This window comes from Astyanax mexicanus, chromosome 3 (genome assembly GCF_023375975.1).
Source record: "Astyanax mexicanus isolate ESR-SI-001 chromosome 3, AstMex3_surface, whole genome shotgun sequence".
Taxonomy (NCBI): Eukaryota; Metazoa; Chordata; class Actinopteri; order Characiformes; family Acestrorhamphidae; genus Astyanax; species Astyanax mexicanus.
Window position 1 is genome coordinate 48,728,425 of NC_064410.1, and position 26,223 is coordinate 48,754,647.

Consider the following 26,223-nt stretch of genomic DNA (forward strand, 5'->3'; position numbering starts at 1 on the left):
AAACACGCTTATTGTGAGTGTCTTCTCCAGTTGCACATTCTGCAGAGGCCCGAGTAGTGGAGTGTGAATGTGGAGGACATGTCTGGTCCTGTGGCCTGGTGGGGGCTCAGCTGCTGAGTGTGAGATCTGAACCTGCGTCTCTTTTATCTGCCTTAAATCCCCCTGAGTTCAACTAGCGAAGCATTTATTTGGCGTACCTGCCTGCATGTTAGACTTATACAGCTTGGGTAATGGTAATGTGGGCAGAGGAAATGCTTTAAAGGGAATGCTTTAAAAAGTGCTGAAAAAACTGCTGAATACTTTCCGTTTACATAAAAAGCAATGAGAGTGAGAAGAGTGGTGTGCAGTGCAGATAGATCATTTCTTTCCCAGATTAAAGCAAACCTGGACACGCTCAATGGCTGAACTACAATATTTTATACAGTTTACAGTGTGAATGAATTTGCATGCACTTTATTAGACGTGTCTTATTAGATTGCCCCTTGTTCTGTTGGTGCTGATTAAACACTGTAGATGTACAAAAAGTGAATTTATATGCATGTAAAGAAAAAAGACTGAAATAAAGCAGAAGGCGCTCATCCTAAAGTGTTAAAGCATCCAGTGCACTGTCACTGATGAAGCCCCCAGTCCCACAGTCTCTGTTTGGGCACCGCCACACAGGACGACCCCGTCTCTGCAGCTTCTCGCTCGTGCGTAAAACGCGTAAAAGCGCACCACCAGCGTGCCAGCGCGGTGCCCACCGTCCGCAGGTCTCATCCCGAAGCGAGAGCAGACAAACTCAGCTCGCTGGGTCTGAGAGACAACGTGCGGCTTTAAAAGCTCGACAATGTCCACGTCCTCAAAAGAATGGATCTCATTAAAACGCTGCATTCGTCATCACGGCCAGAGGAGCTGCCAAAAGTGTGAGGGAGTAGGCAGGCAGGAGAGAGAGAGGAGCAGCAGCGCCTGCGAGTCAGATAGAGTTTCTCTGCTCTGATTGGTCCACGGGCTGACTTTTGACACGCAGTCAAGGGAACCTCCTGCCGTATAAATAGGGCCGATTGGACTTTATTATTCTAGCATCACGGCAGCAGGTTCCTGCTCAGTTTGGAGTAACGTCTGTCACCACAACTGTATGCCTGCTAGAAGTAGCTAAACCAGGCACTGCGGCACAAGGAGTCTGCATGTCGGCCTAGACATGCTCAGCTTTGTGGATACCCGGATTCTGTTGCTGCTTGCAGTGACCACATACCTAGCAACATGCCAATGTAAGTTTATCATCATACATATGCTCTCTTTTTTGTCTCTCTTTTAACCAAAAAAAAAAGGACGCTGATGATGGATTTTCCTCTGCTGCGCTTGTTTGCCTGGGGTTGTTGCCCCTCTGTGCTGCTTGGAGATGAGCTGCTGAAGGACAGCTAGAAGCCTGTATGAGGGAGTTTGGCCATTGGCTACACACTGTTTTATTAAAAAAAAAAATCCAAAGGATTTCTCACGCTTTTAAAGGATTATTTGCGTGTTTTTATTATCCGTGGATTTATTCTCACCTCGTGCACTCGAGAAATGAAGATGGGTCACTATTTAAATATTTAATGAAGCTGAGAAACTTTACTTTCCACTGTGCTTTGAAAAAGCTACTTAAGACGAAAGAATCTAGTCTTTTTATTGTGTAAAAAAACTAAAAAGAAAAAGTTGGGGCGTTGTATTCCTCATCTTTTGTCCCACAGGCTCTGTCTGCTTGTGATGTACAGGAGTTTTAGGCGTAGAAAAGGGCTGCCCCCTGCTGGAGGAAACCCTCCACAGCATATTTTGGCACACTGTGGCAAATTTTGGCAGCTTTAACTATAACTATTGCCTTATTTGAGATTTGAGTGGCGAAAATACATACAAAATATATGTCAGTACCTGCTTTTGTAACAAGAGTAGTATATATTTTAAAATATTTAGAAATGATAATATAATGTATGTCTACATAAAATATAATAAAATTAAATTAAATTAGTCTGATGCCAAAAAGCACCAGGAAAGCAGGGTCTTTTTAAAGTAAGCGTAAAACTAAACTAAACTGCAGTCAGTACTTTAATTGCTGGTCTCAGCTTGGATTTTCTTGGCTGGAATTTTAAAGGCATCATTAAATTTGACCCTCATCCCTGTGCACAGACTGGGGGCAGGTTTTAATCTCAGCAAAGGCTCCACCTAGTGGTAGAGCAGTCACATGACACCAGAGTGAGGAAGAGTGAGGAGGAGAGAGGAAGAGCATCCCAGTTAACACCTTCCTGACTGGGCAGGGATCACTGAGGCCACTGTGGTGACCCAGTTACACGTGGGCAACCCGGAAGGCCTAAGCAGACCAGCAGCACCTGCAGTTTATGTCCTAGAACAAAAGCTAATATACATACAGCTATACAGCTAGAGTTTTAAATAATATGTTTTAAATATATTTAAACAATTACTAAATATATTAAAATATTACTCTTATTTTTACTCTTTAATCAAATAAACTTTTTTTTAATTAAAAGAATAATAATTACAACAGTGCAGCCATGGTTATAGACAACAACAACAACAACAACAACAACAATAATAATAATAATAATAATAATAATAATAATAATAATAATAATAATAATAATAATAATAATAATAATAATTTTAAGTTACATTAATTATCAAAATAATGTATTTTCCGGAACATATAATGCTGTCTATAGAATAATAATTGAAATTACAAGTTCCTATCAGGACTGCTGATATAATAAATGAACTGTGCTCATGTTATTATGAGAATATGAATAAATAGGTCAATTTTTATTCCCTTCTTTATTAAGGTTCTATTATCCTGTTTATTTAATGACGTATATATTATTATATTATTTTTAACATAGGGAACATGCATTAGAAACAGGTGTATATATATATATATATATACATGTTTTACAAATGACAAATATGCACTTGTAACTTTGAATAACTATAAATTTGAAATCACAACTTTGAAAACTCAGATAAAGTCAGGTCAGCACAGGCAGACTCTACAGACAGTCAGTAACAACAAGGCCAGACATGACAACAAGATCACCATAACAACAGAAACATTAGTTCCCAAGTAACATATTATTGCTTATTATCACAAATACAATACATATATAGCTTATTAAAATCGTATTATGTTGCATTATACAGTTTACAGTATGCATCAGTGGAATGGGTGAGGAGAAATTAGACTCATATCCAGAGAGATAGTCTGTGTTTACAACTTCCAGTCAGCTGAGGAGTGTTTACAGTAGAACAGCATCTCTGTTCCACTCGCTGTTTCCTGTCACTAGGAAGAATACATTGCTAAAAACATTGTATCTGTGAACATTTTTAAATATTTTTTAACATAACTGATCATCTTTCTCTCTTTGTCTCTCTATCTCTTTCTGTACTTCTCTCTCTCTATCTCTCTCTCTGTCTCTCTCTCCCTCTTTCCCCAATTCTCTCCTCCACCCCTGTTTCATCACACAGCGGTCAGTACACATGCATGGAATTGTTCTTTAGTAGTGCAACAGAAATTCTTACCTCTTTCTCTGTCTCTCCAAAGTGGAAAGTGGATGATATTCGGTGAAAAGATCCTTGCCAATCTGGCGAATCTCAAATACGCCACAGCAGTTCATATTATTAACACATTTCTGCTGGGCTACATTTTTTTACTCTTTTCCTGTCAGGGAGAGAACTGAAGCACTATTGGCTGAGGTGAATGTCAGTGAAACCAGAAACCGCCCACTTCTGCTGGGCACACGGCCTGGGCACAATGGGCCTTTTTAGATGGCCCTCTGAAGGGGAGGCCTTTACACAGGATAAACATGGGCCTGAAATTCCTTTAAGGTAGTACTGTGATACTGTTACACTGCACTGCTTCCAACAGGGGTTTGCTGGACAGTGTATTTGAGATTGAGGTCGATTTTACACCTGAATATCATCCACACAATTTTTGTATAGTTTTGCTGTTTATTAGCAAAGTAAATGAACACAATTCCAAATAACATCTCTTAAATGAGTCTGAATGAGGCCTACACACTCATTTAAGCATCTTTTTAAGCATTTTTGCCGAGTATGATTCCCCTCACATGATGCTGTGTGCACATCTGTGATGTCTAATCATGTGAATAATCCAGTAGTGTTTTTTGTGTTCTAATCTTCAGCACCAGAGCATGCATGATTTTATTGTATTATGCATGCTTTATTGAGGAGTTATCCTGTAATATGCATGTGTGAGATAAAAGAAGAAAAGCAATAGCATCCCTGACATAGCTTTACACACTGAATGACATAAGAAAAAACATGGAAAGATGGAATAAATAAATGCTACATTTATTTATCTCCCTTTCTATCTAGGAATATATGCAGGTAAGCATTATTTCTTATGTTCATGCTGGTGTTTAACGCATGGCATGTGGTTAAACATGAGGATTATGGTTTATATGCTGATGTATCACTCATTGGTCCACTCCAAGCCTTGAACCCTACATAAGCTCATGTTTGTAGACTTTAACAGACTTTTATTGCATCCCCAGTTCAAGCATTTTGTTCTACAGATGCATGTGAGCATGATATAATTACACAGGCTAATGAAAAAGGTCTTGGTTTATGGACTGTGATTGTTTTCTTATTTAGGGCCCCAAGGGACCCAAAGGACCTCGAGGTGACAGGGTAAGTGCATTAGAAACTCACATTAGAAAGTATTACATTAGATTTCTAAATATCTCCAGCAGCTGATTTTTGTAAACAGGGTCAAAAGGCAAACACGTGACCTAATAACCCCAAATAAACCACACCCATTTAGTTGACATCAGAAAAGGCATTAATTAGGCTGCCCTTTTAACCCCTAATCTGCTAGGGTCTGTATGTAGGCCCATACTTCCACTGATTACTTTCATAAAATACATATCCTGGATATTACTGGCATATACGTATCATTGTACTAACCAGGTAATTACCATAATATTATATATTTATCAAATGGTTAGTGAGTGATTAATAAAGATGCAGAGTAAGGGGTTAATATGGGGAAATATGCCACTCACATGACATGACAACTTTAGGCTTATTATATTTCACATGATTCTATTAATATAACTACATTATACACCATTATTAAGTTTAATGCTAATATTATGTATTATATACAGTAATTTTACTGTGAATTGGTCTTTTAGGAGCCATGGGCAAACAAGTTTGTGGTACTGTGGCATTTAAGCAACAGGTTGATTGTTCTCTAGCAGTAAAATCAAGACTAGTGTTATACTTGTAGTCTAGTAAATTAGAACCGATGTTGCTTAATCCAGATTTTATATATTATGCTCACGTTCAATCAACTCATATCATCTTGTTCTCACCAGGGTCCTAAAGGACCAGATGGAAAACCCGGCAAACCTGGACTCCCTGGGCCTCCTGGCCCCCCTGGCCCCCCTGGTCTTGGTGGAGTAAGTACACATTTGATTTTTGGCCACTTTTCCCATTTGCACTATAAAACATTGATCTAAATGATACACTAAATGTTTGTAGGCTTGAAGGCCCACAGTCTGGAGTGTGTGTGTGTATGTGTGTGTGGGAGGGGGTCTTACGAGTTGATTGGGAATTATTCTTTTTCATTAATTTGTAGTTGCTGATGTTGTTTGTTCCTTTGACCTACAACGTCTGCACAGGGTGGTTAGGATTTGGTCACATGGTCACATGACCCCACCCTGCCCCAGTGACCCATAAATGACCTTTTGAACTGTAATGGCCTCTTATGTAATTTACATATAGTTTAGCTTGGCATAAGCCTATGTATTTATGTATATATTGTTTACATGTATTTATAAATATATAAATACATTGTTTAAAGGAATATTAACATAACACATATTTACCTATTATGAGATTGATTATAAGATTAAATGAGATGTAAATAAAGTAGTCATAAACGTGAACGCCCATATAATTTATATGATATATATGAAACTGAACTTATATGATAACTTATATGAAATTGAAACAAAAAGGCTTTTAAAAATTAAGAATAATAATATGGATAAGAAGCTAAAACCTGACTTTTTTTGCCTTTGAACAGAACTTTGCTGCTCAGTATGACGCTAAAGGCCCCGAGCCTGGCCCTGGACCTATGGTGAGTAGCAGCAGTGACTATGCATATACTGAACACGCAGACATGACTCAATTAAAGTGATCATATCTTTGTTTTTTTGCCTTGATTTCAATCTTTGTGAAACGTTCTTCTCTTTGTTCTGTTTTAAAGGGTCTGATGGGAGCTCGTGGCCCTGGTGGACCCCCTGGTTCGCCTGTAAGTAATATTTTGTGTGTATCACTGTTGATGGACTGATATCAGAATTGTTTTGTCCTGATGCTAATAAATGATATTTTTGGATCTGATGCAAATATATCTATTTCGTCTGATAGTGTTGCATCAGTATGCACATATTGACAAACAGTATAATTGCTAGTATATATAGATTTTTTACTAATATAACAGTGAAAACCTTAAACATCTGCTTAAACAATTGCTTAAATAAATATATCATAAAATATCAGCTTGATAATTACCAATAAAAACTGTTTATTGATCCAGTGCTGGTTATTTTTATAACAATTATTTATTTTAGTTGTAGTAGTGATATTAATCTGAATTTTAACATGCAAAATGTTTAATGGTTGATTTTTTTGTTTTTGCTTAATGCATAGGGACCCCAAGGACTCCAAGGACATGCTGGCGAGCCCGGAGAGCCTGGACAGGCTGTAAGAATACCATCAGATTTCTCCCATTTTAATAAAAACAGGCACAAGCCTGACTCCACTTTTAATTTCTATTAAGAAATGAACAATTATTATTCTAACCGAAGCCCAATAACATTTTTATATTGTTAATAATGTTACCAGTTTCGTTTGAGGTACAGTTCTCTCCAAAAGTCTTAGGACACTTCAGACAATTGTTTGATATTATATATTTCTTTCCCTCTCTGATAGGGTGCAGTTGGCCCTCGTGGACCCCCTGGACCTCCTGGCAAGGCCGGTGAAGATGTAAGTAAAATGCTTTGGTTTAATTTGAGCGTTTTTCTGATTGTTAATAAATCACTGGGAGTCACATAATGGAGAATCACTCCTGACATCATGTCATTTCCACGCAGGGTAACAATGGCAGACCTGGCAAGCCCGGAGACAGAGGACCTGCTGGAGCTCAGGTAAAACTAATCTCACAACATAGAGATAGAATATTCAAGATTTAAGAGTATAGTGCCATATAGCACAATAGAACAGGCAGTTACACTGTACAATGAAAATCTTACTTTGCTAGTCCTCCACTAACACACAAGCTAATACTGAGACAACTATATAAACTATAACTTAATTTAAAGACTATAAACTAGGCACATAACTAAAACTGAAGATTTTAAACAATGGCTATATACAGCTCTGGAAAAAAATTAGAGACCACTTTAGTTTTTGATTCAGTTTCTCTGATTTTGCTGTTTATAGGTGTATGTTTGGGTAAAATGAACATTGTATTTTTTCTATAAACTACGAACAACATTTCTCCCAAATTCCAAATAAAAATATTGTCATTTAGAGCATTTATTTGCAGAAAATGAGAAATGACTGAAACAACAAAAAAGATGCAGAGCTTTCAGACCTCAAATAATGCAAAAAAACAGTTCATATTCAGAAATCAACATTTGGTGGAATAACCCTTGTTTTTAATCACAATTTTGGCATGTTCCCCTCCACCAGTCTTACACACTGCTTTTGGATAACTATTTGCCACTCCTGGTGCAAAAATTAAAGCGGTTCAGCTAGGTTTTCAGTTTGGTAAAATAAAAAAACTCATCATTTTTAAGTGATCTGGGTTTTTTTTCAGAGCTGTACGAGGTAGACATAAACAGACATCATAATAAACCTGTCTCTATGTTTTGTTCATATCAGGACTATAAAAATAACACATTTTCATGACATTAATCTTTTACTACTTCTTCTTGATAAGAAAGCATGATAAGATCTTTCGTTGTTCTGCTGCAGTTCAGTATCAGTTCAGTGATACTCTTTGTTAAACGCTGCACTGCCAGTGCTTTGAAACATGTCTTATCTGACTTTACCTGTGTACTTGAGGGATAGGAGTGAAGTAGCATAAAGTAAACAAGGAGATGAAGGATGAAACTAAACAATCCATAAAAAAACACCTTGTAATCTCTACTTGTCTTCTTTTCTGTTTCTTCTGCAGGGTGCTCGTGGATTCCCAGGAACTCCTGGACTTCCTGGCATGAAGGGACACAGAGTGAGTGGCTGATAGAGCATATCCTTGGGGAAATGATGCTGTATATACTAGGGATGCACCAAAAGGAACATTTTTGGGCCAACATTTAAGCTGAAAAAAAAAAAAACATTTGGCTGAAGGCAGAAGGCAGAATACTGAATATTGCATACTGAACACATATTTTTGTTTTTATTGATTTTGTCACTTGTTTTACCATTGCATAAATCAAATACTCTATATATATATATATGTTTTAATATATATTTTTTTTAAACAGAACGTTTTATATGTTCTTATAATGTTTTTTTTTTCTCATGCCAAATGTCCAAATGATTTTGGTTTCCAAATATTCAGTGCAATGCTAATATATATTTATATATGGCACATTGTATTATTTTAGGTGAATAAACTTTGTTGCATGGAACTGATTAGCACCCACACAATGCTTAGCAAGCGTACTTGGGAGATATATTTCAGAAATGAATGGACAGCTGTTGAACATGAAAGTGAAAGTTCCTCACTGATTAAGTGTTTTCTGTATCACAGGGATACAATGGTCTTGATGGACGCAAAGGAGAGCCTGGTGCAGCTGGTTCTAAGGTAAAATCAGCAATCAGCAGAAGTTTGTTTGTGTCACTGAACAATTAACAAACATCACTCATTTATTAAATTATACACGACTTTAAAAACATTCTGTGCCTTCTCAAACTGAAGGCTAGTATTTCACTTCTTCAACATATAGGTCTGAACCCTCTTTTCTTTCTCTTTTTCTCGTTTAGGGTGAGAACGGTGCTCACGGTGCTAATGGAACCCCTGGACAGAGAGTAGGTTATCACTTTTCAAATATTTATTCTATACTCATATATATGCAGATATCTGAAGCATTCAAGCCCCATCAGGACTTCCTCATGATCCTCATGATGTTTGTCTCTGTGTGTCTGTGCAGGGAGGTCGTGGTCTGCCTGGTGAGAGAGGCCGTGCTGGTCCTGCTGGTCCAGCTGGTGCTCGTGGTGCTGATGGTAACACTGGTCCTGCTGGCCCTGCTGTGAGTATTTTGACCTTTGACATTCATAGCTCTTGGATGGAGCTTCAGGGTCCAGTCTAACGATGCCCTGTCTGTGATCTTTCTTCCCAGGGTCCTCTGGGAGCTGCTGGCCCCCCAGGTTTCCCTGGTGCCCCTGGACCTAAAGTAAGTCAACCTGAAGATATAATTTAGTCTTTAAAGTGCAGCATCATTATCACAATGTGCACATGCACAAGAGTCACATCAGTGTGCACATGCACAAGATACACCATAAATACTGCTTGATATAAAATGAAAATTCATACTGTAGTCATTTTCAGTGATATATCTACCAGAAATATATATATATATATATATAATTTATCCTTTATTTTGCTATTAAATATTGCATCCCATATAGTACCAATATGCGAAGTGATTTGCTCTTTATTTTCATTAATATCCATATAATATATATGTATTTATATATATTTTTTGTAACTATCTAGTTATTTGGTGGGCGTCCCTTATTTTCATTTCTGAAAGGTCGCAACCCTACAACCCATAATATATTCCACTCATTTTGTCTGCTACTGGGTTCTAATAATCCACAATCTTGTTTGACAGGGAGAGATTGGAGCCGCTGGTGCCACTGGCCCATCCGGACCTCAGGGACAGAGAGGAGAGCCTGGACCCAATGGTGCTGTTGGCCCTGTTGGTCCTGCTGTAAGTATACTCACTCATTAGATGACCTTTATATAATAAAGCTAATTGTTATTATCAGAGCAGGACCCTGATTCACTTTGATCATCTTTCTGTAGGGTAACCCTGGTGCCAATGGAATCAATGGAGCTAAAGGAGCTGCTGTAAGTATTCAGTACAAAACATCAACCAGCAATATGTTAACAACTATCTGGAAGGAACTCCATCATTGTCGTCATAGTCTAAAAGCCCTGTACAGGTTTAATAGAGGCCACAAAGCATACAATACAGATACATGCAAGTAGGTTTACTGCTACTGACCTGAACTCAGACCTGAACTCAGATTTTATATCCAGATATAAAATCGATTAAATCATCAGTTTTTCTGGCCGTGCACACTGTACAAATCCAACTTAATAAACATTTGAATTACTAATTTTATTAAAAAGCAATAAGCAATTTAAGCAATAAGTTTTAAGTTGATTAAGCAAGAAAACATTCTGTTAGACTGTGGTTAGATTTTACAATGCTTATGTTTGATTTTAGAAAACATATAAAATGTCCTCAACTGGGCCAAATAATAAGAGATTAGCCGTGGCTTTTGTAGTAACTTTGACTACCAGTCCTACATTTTAACAATTTCTGTACTGAGATCAGTGTTCCAATCAAAGTACAGGAATTACCACAGGACTGGAGGAGCTCCAGTTATTGTCAGTCTCATCCTGAGTTTAAAAAATGACTGAAATCATAACTGAACAGATTTACTGGAAACAGCAGCTAGTATATATTATATAAATTGCATAATAATACAATTATGCCAATGAAAAGAGAAATGCTTATTATTTACTTGGTTACTCATTGGAATTTAGAATCAACAAAGGTTTAAATATCATAAATAAATTATTTTTATGGTTATCCTTGCATAACATAAACACAATAGGCAATACTGAAATCCACAGAATCTAGTAAGAAATGATTAAGGTCATGCCCATATTGTACAATAAGCTGATAATTTGATTATTGTTACTGTCCTATCAATAGCTAAATATAGATTATACACAAGATCCACGGCTTAAAATGAATAAATAAAAGTCAGGTTAATGTACTACAGACTACAGTCAGTGCACCTGCTGGTTCATCAACATTAACTTTTTTCCACTTGGATTATAGTGAGGCCAAGGGAAGTTATACAATTCTACATACATGTATAGGCCACTTGTTTTATGGCATGTATTGTATTGATACTGTGGAAAATTAATATTTGAATAATTTCAATATATATATATATCAATATTTTAACAACAATAATTGGAATACTACATACAGACGAGGTGCATTACAGTATCTATTTTTGAATAATTGTTTTTTTATATATTCAAAATAATATTTCTTGGATTATTTATTCATTCTGTGTGATGTCTTTTGTAGGGTCTCCCCGGAGTTGCTGGTGCCCCTGGTTTCCCTGGCCCAAGAGGAGGCCCTGGCCCCCAGGGACCTTCTGGACCTTCTGGCCCCAGAGGCCTTGCTGTGAGTTCCAATTTACCAACATTTCTCCAGTTTTAACACACAAACACATATATGATGAACTTAAAATACCTCTATTTAAATTCTCTATCCTGCATTTAGATTTTGCCGTACTGATATTTGATTTATTTTTTATTGCGCATTTAGGGTGACCCTGGTCCCATTGGAGTGAAGGGAGATTCTGGTGTCAAGGGAGAGCCTGTAAGTACAATAATTACAGACACATATAAGGAGATGTGCTTCATCTTCATGCACTCATTAAAGAACAGGTTACTCTCAATAAGCCCTCTTCTCTGACCTCTCTGTACTTGTTGTGTGCAGGGTAGCTCTGGTCCTCAGGGTCCCCCTGGACCTGCTGGTGAGGAGGGAAAGAGAGGAGCCACTGGTGAGCAGGGAGCTACCGGACCTGCTGGCCTTCGTGGAGGCAGAGTAAGTTTAGGGGTTTTTGGTAAACATTTGATGAAACTTAGCAGTTGAAGTGTTAAAATTTGTAATTAGAGTTTTTAATGATGTAAAAAAAGCTTTAAAAATATAAAGCTGTGATACTGTAAAATACAAAACAGCAGTACACAAGTAAGACTATTTAGATGGTTCTATAAATTGTATGCTAAGCAGTATAACACTAAAAATATCAAATTATATATTTCTATTTTAATTTTTTTAATAATATGCTTCAGATGTTTTAATAGATACTAAACATCTGTTTAAACCTTTATTTAAATTTCACCTCACCCAAAACCTGATCCTAACCCTAACCCTCAATATAATCTCATTCCAAAACCTAAACCTGACTCCTTCCCTGGTCCTTGACCTTGTGCTTTACAAGACTGTGCTGGTTAACAGTTTAAACATCTGGCAATAAACCATAGAGGGCTGGATTTCACTATTTAAATAATGTTACACCTTCCATATATCCCCTAACACACTGTCTGTCAGTTAGCTTTTTATCATATATTATTTTATTTTCTATGTAAAGACAGGATATGAACACTATTTATGGCCCTTTGTAGTGCACAGTTAAGGTACACAACTGGGCCTTAATATTGTGTACATATATATAGTTTGTACCTTGAGGAATGAAAAATTAATTAATAAATTGATAAATGTCATTCTGGTATTACTATAATTAGAATATTGCAGCTTATTAGTTTTCATTTGATAAGTTTTTTTTTTTTACTTTCGTCTGGTCTTCTGTTATTTAGTTTGCAATAATTGATCTACATTGGAAAATACATATAGCTGCTATATTGATTACAAGTAATATCAAATAAAGAGATTCAAATTTTTAAAAGTAGAGTAAGCTGTTTTAGAGTAGCAATCACAATTTATACATATATACCTATAGATGTAAATGCACATTTGTACATGTATCCTTCTCAATTGTACATTGTTCGCTTTAAAGACAAGACTACATCTATTTTAATTTCATTTGTGCACCTTATTTTTTTATTGATACATCACTGTTTCACTTATTTATAAGTTCAATACTTTGTGTTTCTGATTAGAACTGCATTTTACTGTTTTGTATGTGCACTTTCTCAAGGACAAGCAAGTTATATCTAGTCTGTTCTGACAAGCTCAAACGGATTCCTAAACTCCTGTAATCTCTTCTGTACAGGGAGCTGCTGGAACTCGTGGTCTTCCTGGTTTGGGTGGCAGAGCTGGCCCAATGGTAAGATTACGGTGGCACTAAGCCTGCTTGGAACTTTACTTCATTTAATGATATATGTCAGGTAGTGCCTGGCCACAATCAGAGAAAGTCAGTAAAATATTACACATAGTTCAGTAAAACCATACTTAGGACATAATAATACATAATAGTCCTGAAATACTGCATATTCTTAAAGAAACTAGCCAATATAGTATATTATTAAAATAGACTTAAGCTGAATAAAAGAAATTATAATGTCATTATAATGACCTCTTTGCTTTTTTTTGTCCCCAAGGGTATGCCTGGCCCAAGAGGCGCCACTGGTGCTGGTGGACCCCGTGGACCCCCTGGTGATGCTGGCCGTGCTGGTGAGGCTGGTCTGACTGGAGCCAGAGTAAGTAGAAATCACCTTCTGCGTTGTTTTTATATTATTTTGTATAGTTTATATGCCAAATAAAAATGATTACAGTTATTCTTGATGGATGTTATATTAAAATAATAATCATCTATAGACATTATTTATGTTATTATTTGATTCAGTGTACAGCCAAAAGAAGTTTGAAAGTTTGAAGGATTTTTGGTGTTCATTTACCTAAATTTACCTATTACAGGGTCTCCCTGGCAGCCCTGGCAGCGGTGGACCCCCAGGAAAGGAGGGACCTGTTGTAAGTATTCCCATAATTTTACATACTAAATATATTTACATCATTTTGCCTATATATGCCTATACATACAGAGCACAGCATTCACACTAATAAAAAGGAGAGACAAGGAAGACATGGTTCTCGTCTAATAACTGTTCACTTCTCGTTTCAATTTCTCGAACTCCAGGGTCCTTCTGGTCAAGATGGTCGCACTGGCCCCCCTGGACCTACTGGACCCAGAGGCCAGCCTGGTAACATTGGATTCCCCGGCCCTAAGGGACCTGGAGTGAGTAACAGCAATATTGGCAAATATCATTCGTATGCATTTTTGAATAAATCAGTAGCAAAATATGACCCATAGTGATGGAAACTGATCATCTGTGTTGGTTAACAAACCAACAGTGCAAAACCAACAGTTGTATTATAGCACCTGTGTCCCTCTGTAGGGCGAGCCTGGCAAACCCGGAGAGAAGGGACCCGCTGGTCCCCCTGGTCTGAGAGTAAGCATCATTCAATCAGTATTAATTGATTAATTTGTATCTAAAAATGATTGTCCATCCACTAATTTGACCATTTTTTTTTTACCACTGTAGGGTCCCCCTGGTCCTGATGGCAACAATGGCCCTGCTGGTCCCGTTGGACTTGGTGTAAGTAGACCTACTGAAACAATCCATTGAACCGCGAGAAGCACATTTAATTAATGTGAGATTTGTGATGATAATGGTGATTTATTTGTTGTATACAGGGTGCCCCTGGTGAGAAGGGAGAGCAGGGTCCCTCTGGTGCTCCTGGTTTCCAGGTCAGTTTCACTCTCTCATTCACACTCATTCATTCATTAGTGCAGGTTATTCAGAAACTTACTGTCTATGACTAGTTCTAGTCTTGGATTATGTATTACATGTGAATCAGCCATTTTTTTCTTGGCCCTATAAGCTAAAAAATAAAGGAATAAAGGAATAAAGAGCCACCTGAGTTTGGTTCTGGACATACAGCATAATGTGACATTAGCACAAGGATCACTATGATTTTGTTGTAGCAAAAACACCAGTGTAATCTGGTTGCTACAGTGCTGCTAAATTAATTTATTCAATTTAAATTCAAGGTTGACTGTCATTTCTGCAGTGCTAGCATTAATGCAGATTTACACCTGAATGAAAAATCTAACCTGAAATCTTCTTCAGTGTTTTTTCTTTAACCTGTAGACCATGACCCCTAGTGTAGAGCTAGGGGTCCGATGGCCAAAATTGTATGTTATTTTTTAAAAAGTCAATTATTTTCAATATAAATATAATTTTTAACATAATTTATGTAGTTAAATGTGTCATATAGTTTTCATGCATCTTGGCATGTTTTCCTCCACCAGTCTAACACAGTGCTTTTGGATAACTTTATGCCACTCCTGGTGCAAAAGTTTTAAGCAGTTTAGTTTGGTTTGATGGATTGTGATCATCCATCTTCCTCTTGATTATATCCCAGAGGTTTTCAATGTGGTAAAATCAAAGAAACTCGTCATTATTTTGTCCAGAGCTGGATTATGTAATATTTGCAAAAATAAAGCATTTGTGTCAAGCCTGTAGTCTGGTCTGGCATAATACAGTCACATGACTGACAAAGCTAAATTACTTAGATTAACAGTTCATGAATAAATAGTTAAAAACAGGGTATTTGTCAACAAAAGTTTATTTTGTTGATAATTCAAGTTTATCTTTCAATTTAATATTCTACACAGTTTGATGCGCTACATTTGTTGAGATTTTACATTTACTTTACATGGGCCGTGAGTGGCAAGAGGTTTGATACCTTTCCTCTGCCCTACATCATTAAATGATGAACCATTGTCTTGACTTTCTCCTCACAGGGACTTCCAGGACCTGCTGGACCTGTTGGTGAGACTGGAAAGCCTGGAGACAGAGTGAGTGAATATTTCTTATAATGAACCAAAAAACTAGTGCTAATTCAACCGTGTTAATTTGTATATATAATCCAATATATGGTACAATCAGAATGAGACAGAGTAAATGAGAAGAATCTTATAAAGATAACTATAATCAACAGTTAAAACATAATTATAATAGACAGATTCTAACTTTCGTAACCTCATACCAATCTGCGTATCTCCTCCTTACAGGGCATCCCCGGAGACCAAGGTGTTGCTGGACCCTCTGGTGTGAAGGTATCTTACCTAGATTCTGGCCAGTCTTATATCTGCTGAATCTGAGTATACTTGTCCATATTTTGTCCAAAGGCAAATTTTCTAACCAATCCATCCCTCTTTTCTATTTCTGTGTAGGGAGAGCGTGGTACCCCTGGACCTGCTGGAGCCTCTGGAGCCCAGGGACCTATTGGTGCTCGTGGACCTGCTGGAACTCCTGGCCCTGATGGAAGCAAGGTAAGACATTCTCTGTGATGCTGTTTTTAGTAATAACTATAACACATGAAATAAAGGAAATCTTCATTATTATATTCTGTGTGTTGACTACTCTGCATCATACAAAGACTGATTCACAAAGACTATCACAGAAATTATTATTTTAGACAATATAATTGCGCTAAACAATATAATTGTCATTATAATTGTCAAAAGATAATTTCATGCGACTTATGTAATGATATAATTTCTGAAAAGCTGCATCAGTTGAAAAAAAGCACTATATATATATATATATATATAAATTAATTTGATCTGCTCCAGATAAACACACTGACCAATATTACGCTCAGAACAATTTACAAGGGTTATATCTATATATTGTTTGATAATTTGACAATATAATTCTGCTTCATAGATACACTATATTGCAACCCCTACCACCAATCACTGTCCATAAAAATGTCTTTATTGTTTCGTCTCAGGGTGAGCCTGGTGCTGTTGGAGCTGCTGGTGCCCCTGGACACCAGGGTGCTGCTGGTATGCCTGGTGAGCGTGGTGCTGCTGGTACTCCTGGAGCTAAGGGCGAGAAGGTCAGTTCTTAAAAGAGACATTCATCTATCATTTATCATATTTTGCATTATGTTGAGAGCAGGTCTACAAGCAATGTCTTCCTTGCATGTAGTGTCTGCACTTAAACTTCATAATCTTTTAAACTAAAGAAACTCTTTCCTGTCATCTACACAAATAGGGTGAGGCTGGATACAGAGGACTGGAGGGTAACGCTGGAAGAGATGGTGCCCGTGTAAGTTCCAACCTAAGCTCCTTTAAAGAAATATCAAAATATGTACTCAGCATTTTTATTCAAATGACATGTTCAGTAACCCCTTACTTAAGATGAATTTTCGATTGTTCATCAGGGTGCTCCTGGACCCAGTGGACCTCCTGGACCTGCTGGTGCCAATGGTGACAAGGTAAAGAATATACATTTTTAAGACACATACAGCTATTTTCTGTATTACTACAGACTGTGTAGTTTAAAGAATGCTGACTGTTTATGGTTAACTTTTTCTGTCAGCAATTTAGGAACAGAATTTTCAGCTATACTCAATTTCATGATGCTACAAACCCATTTGATCAGTGAGTTTTGTCATAGCTAAGAATGATACACCCAGAGTAATCAAGCTAGTCTACCTCAAATCTACTATGACGATAGACAGACAGATTATTAAAAGAAGCTAGAGTATTTTAAAAAGTACAGATGTTCCACTGCTGCACCATTTGAGGTGAAATGGAAAATTAACATAATGATAAGCTAGTAAATAAGAAGCCAACTTCAACCTTTTATATTCTACAAAATATTAACAGAAAGTGGGATGAAAAAGGGGGTTTAATCCCAATCCCAATCCCTGAAAATAGTCACACCCATGCAGTTGCTGCAATGCTGAGAACATTAAAACTCACCCTACACCCACGACATGCTTGGGACCAGTTGTCTTCCATTTGGATCCTACCTGTGGTGTGGAACATCAAACCGACTTTAGGAACATCAAAGTTATATTTATTATGACTTCAAAAAGAAGGAAAGAACATGTGAAGAGACGAGAGAAGATAAAGAGAAGAGATGAAGAGAAGATCCCGCCACTGCTTTGAAGAGGACTAATCAAGGCCCCTGTTTTTACCCAACATATCTCTATTTTGCCTTTGCCCCATCCGGCATTGTGGATATAAAATGTGCGTATTACCTCAGCATCACCCCCTGCTGGAAAAGCACATCTGAGCAATGGAGGAGCCATCTTGTGGAATGGAGCAATAAACATGAAGACAATGATAGAACCATCTGGGACATCTGAAAGTCAAAGTCAGTCTTAACTTACAGGATTCCTCAGTGAAAGCTCACCAGTGAAAATGTTTGTGCATTCAGCTACTTTATGTTGTGTACACAGCTTAATGTCTACTCTCTGTGTATAAGTGATGCCAATAAAATAGGATTTACCATATCTGGAGCAAACAACCATTTGGAACCATTTGGTACCATGCCCAATGCTAGGAATGGACTAGAGGGATATAAAGCCCCCAGCATTGATATTTGGAGTAGTGGAATGGACTATGTTGTCTGGAATGATGGTGCTCCATCCAGTATTTTTGGGATGAGTTGGTTGGAGATTCAGGAAGGTAGTGGAGTAGTAATCATTCAACATTCTTATCTTACTAACAATTTAATTGCAGAATACAATATAAAAAAGTCTTCCCCATAAAGTAGAAACAGTTACTCCCAACAAAAGAAGACAAACTGCTTGAAGAAACAAGGATTGAGCCGATCCTGATTCATAGATCCTATTTCATAGATCCTAATGCAGGCTCCATCCTGTAAAACATACTTTATAAGTAAACCTGAGGAAAAGCTTAGCGCACCAATAAAAGGTAGCCAGTCAGAGGCAAATTAATTAAGAGCTTATCCATGTATTTTTATGTGTACAAATATCCCTGATGCTTTTCAGATAAATAATCAACGATGAATAAGGGTCGGGAAGTGGATTTCATGCTTTGGGCCATTGCTAAAGGACACTTGTTAAACATGCAGTTCTTGACAAGCTGAGACATACAGAACTGTTACTAAATGTGAAAGAAGCATTTGGACTGACGTAGTAGAGTTTTACAGGACTTTTTCAGGACATTTTACCTTAATATGACTTGAGTTATACAGCAGTGTTATACCGTTCTCGCAAACCTTGTCCTGCCCACTTCACCAGAGATAAGTAGTGCAGTCAATAGCGTGCCAAGACCATTTATTTTCCTTCGATAGGTTTCAATACTTAAAAACACCATCTTTAAGAAGTGAACATGGTCGGATCTTGTGAACCTCATGTCCTCCTCAAATGTTACTCTCTCACTTTGTAGAGCATCAATATTACTATATCATAATTTTCTGCCAATTGATATACTGTTACTGGATAATTAAATTGTATTTTGTCCCTCTTTTGTTATCTAGTTTTAAAGCTCATTTATGTTCATTAAAAATGTTGCACTTGTTTTCTTGCAGGGTGAGACTGGCTCTTTCGGTCCTTCTGGTCCCGCTGGTGCTCGTGGTCCATCTGTAAGTTTTGATTTTTTACTTTTTTTTTTCATTTAAGTAGATTATATAAAGATATTGATTTACTTTAGTCATATAACTAATTTAACTACTACCTTTTCCATCTCATCTCAGGGAGAGCGTGGTGAGTCTGGCCCAGCTGGACCTCCCGGATTTGCTGGACCCCCTGTAAGTGCACATACATCTCTGTTCCTCAGTAGGTGTTCTTAGTTCTCAACAGGATAAGGACTATAAAATGGTTTCGGTTGCTTTTTCAGGGTGCTGATGGCCAGGCTGGAGTTAGAGGCGAGAAGGGTCCTGGTGGCGTTAAGGGAGATGTTGGAGCTCCTGGCCCTGCCGGTCCTGCTGGAAACACCGGACCTCTTGTAAGGACAAATTAAAAATATATATAATATATAAGAAATTTTGATTAATATTTGACTGTAGATTCATATAAATTAAGAAATTCAGATTAATATAAAGACTGTACGATAGCTAAGGTAGGTTATGAATATAGCCCTTAAGGACCTGTAGTTGTTGTTGTTTTGCTGTACTATTTAAATTACATTCACTGTAGCCTATACACACACACTCTAGCATATAGGCAACTTATAGCAGTAAATACATGGAATGACCTCACATAGTACGTTTTAAAGCAGCTAAGTTGTACCAGTGTGCCGCTTGTTGTTTAAAATGAATAGCAGCATATTGAGAGTCTTTCCTTTAACCCTTTTGGAGCCAGGGCCCAGTTATGAATATTGCTAAATACATTGTGATGAAGAGGTCAAATGAATTCTTAGATAAATATTTTATATTTTAATGTATATTTTTCTAAATACAGTCACATGTACACACATATACACATATATTGTCCTGTGATAAATCCAGAAACTTAATTTAGTATAATTTATCATTTAGTATGTTTCTTATGATTCCTGAGTTTAATGCTGTAAGAAACTACACATCCTTCAAAATGTCTGTGACACATATGTTATCATGGGCCCGCATGAGTTAAACATGTGTGTCAAAAGAAAGTGTAGAATTTATTTCTATATTATTTTTCCTTTATTTCACTTAAGCAATGTATGAGTAGTTAATAGGTGAATTTCAATAAAATGGCAAAGGCTTTATTATCTGTAGTTAGTAGTTAGTGGGCTACATTCTCCATTGCTGTGTTCATTAAAACATGGGTTATTGATCACACCCTTTTCTGTTGACTGTATGGACTATCCTTGTGACCTGTTGCTCTTCTTGTTTTGTGTTTAAAAGGGTCCCTCTGGCCCTGTTGGCCCCCCTGGTGCTCGTGGTGACAGCGGCCCCCCTGTAAGTTTTTTTAATAATATTTTAAGAATATTAATGAATATTGTATAGATTTTGTTTTCTCAGATACTTTACTAATGTGCATGTACTTTACTAATGTACTTTACTAATTTTTTTATCTTCATGCGCATCCCAGGGTTTGACTGGTTTCCCTGGTGCTGCTGGCAGAGTTGGACCTGCTGGTCCTGCTGTAAGTTTTCTAATACCAATACCTCCAAATGACTACTGAAGCATCTGGCAGTTTTCTGTGGAACATATCTAATCATACATTCATACATCATACATCATACATTCTTTGTGGACTAATGAAAATCTTATCATTTTTTATTTTGCAGGGTATTGTTGGACCACCTGGTCCCACTGGTGCTCAAGGTAAAGATGGTCCTCGTGGTCTTCGTGGTGACGTTGGACCTGCTGGACCTCAGGGAGAGAATGGTCTGATTGGACCTCCTGGTCTGTCTGGTGAGAAGGGATCCCCCGGAGAGTCTGGCCCCATGGTACTTTGATATATATATTTTTTTCAACCTAACAATCTAAACTTTTAAAATTTTATTCCACATAGGTCCCAATGCATACACGAACAAACTGAAATAACTGATAATTAAGGCATCACTTTGTCTTGAACACAGGGACCACCTGGAATTGCTGGACCTCAGGGTCAGCTTGGATCTCAGGGATTCAATGGTCTTCCAGGATCCAGAGGTGAACGTGGTCTTCCTGGTGCTGCTGGTTCTGTCGTAAGTGTCGAAACATTCTCTGCTTCTCTGATGCTCATATCAAGTTTTAGCAGTTTAGCTGTGTATAACTGTGTTTGATCTCGTGATGTGATATGTTTCTTAGGGTGAGGCTGGCAGAGTCGGACCTTCTGGTTCTCCTGGCCCCCGTGGTCCCAGTGGTAACATTGGTTTGCCTGGTATGACTGGTCCTCAGGGAGAGGCTGGACGTGAGGTAAGCTACAGAGAAATTTAAAGCAGGAATTACATTTTGGAAAATGACATATTGCAGAAATTTCATTATGGCAATAATGTCAGTCATGTGATAAATGACATACGGTAATGGCTGTACACCTACATAGCAACTAAAGATAAACATAAAGATTTATTTTAGCAATCATCCATTTCACAATTACATTGGATGTGCAGTCAGTCATAGAGATATGGCTGTACCTATTGCTCTACCGTTTTTATTATTATCACAGATAGAAAGAATATGCAGAGCTTAGGTTACCAATCCTTTAGGGGCCATTGTTTTATGCCTTTTAAACTGTTATTGTAATATGGTAGACCAGCAGCTAACAAGAAGTGTATATCAACCAACCCTGACATTAAAACTGGGCAAAATAAAAAAAATCTTTATCTACAGGGGGAGAGATACAGTATATTAGGCAGCAAGTAAACTGTTTGTTTTGGCAGATGATTTGTTTTGGCACTAAAATAGCTGAGCATAATGATTTCAGCCACTTTGACAGTAGTGACACTGTGATGGCTAGACCATTGGTTCAGAACATCTATAAAACATAGTACCTTTAAAAAAAGTGATCAAAAATGGTTTGAGAAAGAACAGCCCTTGAATTGAATGCGGTCATGGATGCAGACACTTTATCGAAGTAATACCTGGAGACCCCACCCACACAATTAAAATAATCTGCTGCCTAGTATGTCTTATAAGCCAGACACCTCAGGAAATAGTCATAAGTTCTTGTGGAAACCATGCCTTGAGTTCTCGAAGCTGCAGGTGGTGCCAATGTTATGGCTGATAGGTGCAAGTCATTCATTGAATAACAGTCATAGGTCACAAAAATCACTAAATCCCAAAATTCTCAGGATGTTTAAGCTGGAATGCCTCAGAAAATGTGTTGTAATGTTTTGTTCTTGTTTGTTTCTTCATAGGGTAGCCCTGGTAATGATGGCCCACCTGGCCGTCCTGGTGCAGCTGGCATTAAGGTAAACGTTTTTTGGAAAAGCCATATTTGCTTAGGACTGTGTAAGTTTATTCTTCATTTTCTCTATTTGCCTAAACTGGTTAAATTTATTTACATGAATTATTAGAATTGGCTTTTATTATTTAAAACTACTATAAACTAATATGCAAGTTAATACATAATTGAAATTTGGAGAGTAAATCTTTGGATTGTTCTCAGACTTTAACTGCTCTGAACTGACAGGGAGATCGTGGTGAGCCCGGATCTCCTGGTCCTCTCGGAATTGCTGGTGCCCCTGGACCTCTTGGACCTAGCGGTGCTGTTGGCAGACCTGGAAACCGTGGTGAGGCTGTAAGTATCCATGAATGAAGCATGGTCACTAAATCAGGTGTACTGGGTGTTCCCTTTACATTAAATCTATGGGCAGTTTGTGGCTCACTGACACTATGGCTTGTATGGATATGTTATAATTCTCTCTCCCTCATTTCCTGTCTTTTTCTTCAGGGATCTGCTGGACCTTCTGGAGCAGTTGGCCCCGCTGGAGCAAGAGGTGCACCTGTGAGTAGAAATATATACAGTATTCACTGTAGATTTGATCACTCTGATTGAATCATATTTGATATATAATAATTATTGCATTTCTCATGACTCTCATGACATGGCTTTTTTTCTTGATTTCTGCAGGGACCTTCTGGACCCCGTGGTGAGAAGGGTGTTGCTGGAGACAAGGGAGATAGAGGCATGAAGGGACTGCGTGGACACCCTGGTCTGCAGGGAATGCCTGGACCCAATGTGAGTGAGCCTAATAATAGATTGTGGTAGTATTTGGCCATGACGTTTGTGAATTCCATGCTCAGCACTCATTCATTTATTTCTATTTCTATTCCTCTTGAATTGTATAGGGTCCTTCTGGTGATACTGGTGCTGCTGGTATTGCTGGTCCTGCTGGTCCCAGAGTAAGTAATTTGTCTTTTTATTCTCACCACTGATTACAGTTGAGTCATGAACCTATAGGCAGAATTTGTAACATTAATATAACCCTTCTTTAGGGCCCAGCTGGTCCCAATGGCCCACCAGGCAAGGATGGCAGATCTGGCACTCATGGTCCTATTGGCCCCGCTGGACACCGTGGACCTCCTGGACATGTTGGACCAGTTGTAAGTAATTATTTTATTTTATATACTGGAAAATAAAATATAAAATATATAATCAAAAATCTTTGTTTTCTTGAGCGCAAAATAACCAATGTGTTGATATTCAGGGACCTCCCGGATCTCCTGGTCTGGCCGGACCCCCTGGTGCTGCTGGAGGCGGATATGACGTTTCTGGTGGATACGATGAGTACAGAGCTGATCAGGCTGCTCTCAGGGCTAAGGACTACGAGGTTGATGCCACCATCAAGTCTCTGAACACTCAGATTGACAACCTGCTCTCACCTGAGGGCTCCAAGAAGAACCCTGCCCGCACCTGCCGTGACATCAGGCTCAGCCACCCAGACTGGACCAGCGGTGAGTAGAAACAATTTAGTGCGGAGTGCTTTTTTATAAGACAACAAATATGATTATTAATTATTTCAAGCTTACACTGACACATTTTTACTGTATTTCCTGTATTGCAGGATTCTACTGGATCGACCCCAACCAGGGCTGCACCATGGATGCCATCAAGGCTTTCTGCGACTTCAGCACCGGCCAGACCTGCATCCACGCTCACCCCGAGAGCATTCCACGCAAGAACTGGTACAGAAGCTCCCAGGAGAAGAAGCACATCTGGTTTGGAGAGACCATCAATGGTGGAACTGAGGTAAATGAATAGCAGAATGAATTGAATGAATAGACTAGTATTTTATATCTTATATCACAAAAGATATATGTGCCACTATACTTACATTCCATTGTGGTTTTTTTTCATTCTCTTCAGTTCGGCTACAATGATGAGACCCTGAGCCCACAGTCCATGGCTACTCAGCTGGCCTTCATGCGTCTCCTGGCTAACCAGGCTGTCCAGAACGTCACCTACCACTGCAAGAACAGCATCGCCTACATGGACGCTGAGAACGGCAACCTGAAGAAGGCAGTTCTGCTGCAGGGCTCCAACGATGTGGAGCTCAGGGCAGAGGGCAACAGCCGCTTCACCTTCAGCGTTCTGGAGGATGGCTGCACTGTAAGTTTACCTTCAACTCTTGTACATTTTTTGCTATTATTGCTGTCATTAGAAAGCTTTGGAAACCATCATTATCATGCGAGATACCTTGTATCTTTAAAATATATATTTTTTTTAGTAGATAGGAAAACTTCTTAACTTTCAATTACATGTCAATTAAAAAAGATTTTATTCCAAACCATTTTAAACAATTTCTATTGGTCCCTTTTTTAAGACATTTTGAAATCGACAGCAATAAAATGTTGAGTTATGCCATGTCATAACTGAACTTTGGGAGAACTACCACACCCTACTGCCAACTCCTTCTCAGGCCCTTATCTACCCTCCACTCACCCACTTTGTTTGGTCTTCTCCATTCTTTATCATGTTCACCTCAGCTATTGGGGCCTTGGCTCTCTGAACTCCAGCCCATTACATTAGCAACTGCTAATGTTTTTCTTTTGACAGCAATGATCTATTAATGTACAGAATTAGAAAATTAAGTGAGGTTTACATTACAGTGTACTAATGCCCATTTTTACCTTTCCATCATTCCCTCTGCAGAGACACACTGGCCAGTGGAGCAAGACAGTCATTGAATACAGAACAAATAAACCATCTCGCCTGCCCATCCTCGACATTGCACCTTTGGACATTGGTGGCGCTGATCAAGAGTTTGGTTTGGACATTGGCCCAGTCTGTTTCAAATAAATAGACTCATGATAAATTAAAACGAGAGAAAGAAAGAAAATAGAAAAAAATCTCTGCCCTTCTTCTCTGTGTTGTTTTTTTATACTGAATGCTGATTTCCTCTGCACATCCACTTGCTTAAGCTGGGCAATATCGGAGAGGACCAATGGACTGAACGGAGCATTGCACAATGCAAATTAATACAGCTGCCCAAAGAGACGCTGGGAAACACCATGGTTTGGGACATGCCATCATTTTGTAAAAAACCAAAGAAGTGTAATAAAAACAATGAAAGTACGCATCATTTTGTGGTCTTTGTATATCTTCCATAGAGGAGGTTTAAAACCACAATTTCCAAAAGGTTTAAACTACCTCATGCCTGTATAAAGAAAATAATATTACCAAACCTGACCCACATCCTAGATGTTACTCGCTGGTACTAAGGCTTCAAGTCCTGTCCTGTGACAAAGGTGCTCATACACTTGAAGCGGGGATATATGGTGCTACACATACAGCTGTGGAGGAAACCACTCTTACTGTATTACTTTGTATTGTCTTTACGGAGTGTTGCACAGGTCCGCCTGATATAACCCCATTTTTTAAGCAGGTGGAAAATTCCTAAACCTGATGTTTGCCCAGTTTTTACTTTTTTTGTTTGTTTGTTTGTTTTGTTATTTTTTATTTTGTTTTGTTTTGAGTTTGTCTGGATTTCCCTTTTTGTTTTCCGGCATTTAGTTCCACCAACTTCCCCCCACAGTGTTCATACTGACAGCACATTTCGTCCATTTGAATGGGTTTTGGAGGAGTCTCTCTCTCAAAATGAACATCAAAGTTTATTGTACCTATTTTGTATATGTGAGATGTTTAAATAAATTGTGAAAAGTTCTGAAATAAAGCATGTCCATTGTTCCAAAACACAACA

General features: G+C 38.1%; 1 protein-coding gene across 2 annotated transcripts; it reads left to right on the forward strand.

The window, feature by feature from the left end:
- Positions 1-1,045: 1,045 nt before the first annotated feature.
- col1a2 (collagen, type I, alpha 2) lies at positions 1,046-26,223 on the forward strand. Of its 2 annotated transcripts, XM_049475415.1 has the most exons (50): positions 1,046-1,247; positions 2,188-2,189; positions 4,636-4,671; positions 5,361-5,444; positions 6,074-6,127; positions 6,257-6,301; positions 6,700-6,753; positions 6,982-7,035; positions 7,143-7,196; positions 8,231-8,284; positions 8,810-8,863; positions 9,043-9,087; positions 9,210-9,308; positions 9,399-9,452; positions 9,894-9,992; positions 10,088-10,132; positions 11,397-11,495; positions 11,640-11,693; positions 11,814-11,921; positions 13,111-13,164; positions 13,439-13,537; positions 13,755-13,808; positions 13,975-14,073; positions 14,234-14,287; positions 14,381-14,434; positions 14,533-14,586; positions 15,646-15,699; positions 15,916-15,960; positions 16,078-16,176; positions 16,641-16,748; positions 16,907-16,960; positions 17,076-17,129; positions 19,199-19,252; positions 19,364-19,417; positions 19,507-19,614; positions 20,498-20,551; positions 20,685-20,738; positions 20,884-21,045; positions 21,178-21,285; positions 21,389-21,496; positions 22,438-22,491; positions 22,713-22,820; positions 22,974-23,027; positions 23,154-23,261; positions 23,372-23,425; positions 23,519-23,626; positions 23,731-23,977; positions 24,088-24,272; positions 24,390-24,632; positions 25,176-26,223. In XM_049475415.1, exons 1-50 carry the CDS (start codon positions 1,178-1,180, stop codon positions 25,320-25,322), a joined length of 4,056 nt encoding a protein of 1,351 aa, XP_049331372.1. In that variant the 5' UTR covers positions 1,046-1,177; the 3' UTR covers positions 25,323-26,223. The 2 variants fall into 2 exon arrangements, with proteins under 2 accessions (XP_049331372.1, XP_049331371.1); XM_049475414.1 differs by lacking the exons at positions 1,046-1,247; positions 2,188-2,189; positions 16,078-16,176; ... (2 more) ...; positions 17,076-17,129; positions 19,199-19,252 and having other exon boundaries at positions 4,564-4,671.

What these genes read in the sequence shown, in the direction of transcription:
- col1a2 (XM_049475415.1), top strand. Translation starts at nt 1,178, where the DNA reads ATGCTCAGCTTTGTGGATACCCGGATTCTGTTGCTGCTTGCAGTGACC. An exon ending in ATGGAACCCCTGGACAGAGA is followed by an intron (nt 9,088 to 9,209) that starts GTAGGTTATCAC and finishes GTGTCTGTGCAG; the next exon opens with GGAGGTCGTGGTCTGCCTGG. An exon ending in CTGGAAACCGTGGTGAGGCT is followed by an intron (nt 22,821 to 22,973) that starts GTAAGTATCCAT and finishes CTTTTTCTTCAG; the next exon opens with GGATCTGCTGGACCTTCTGG.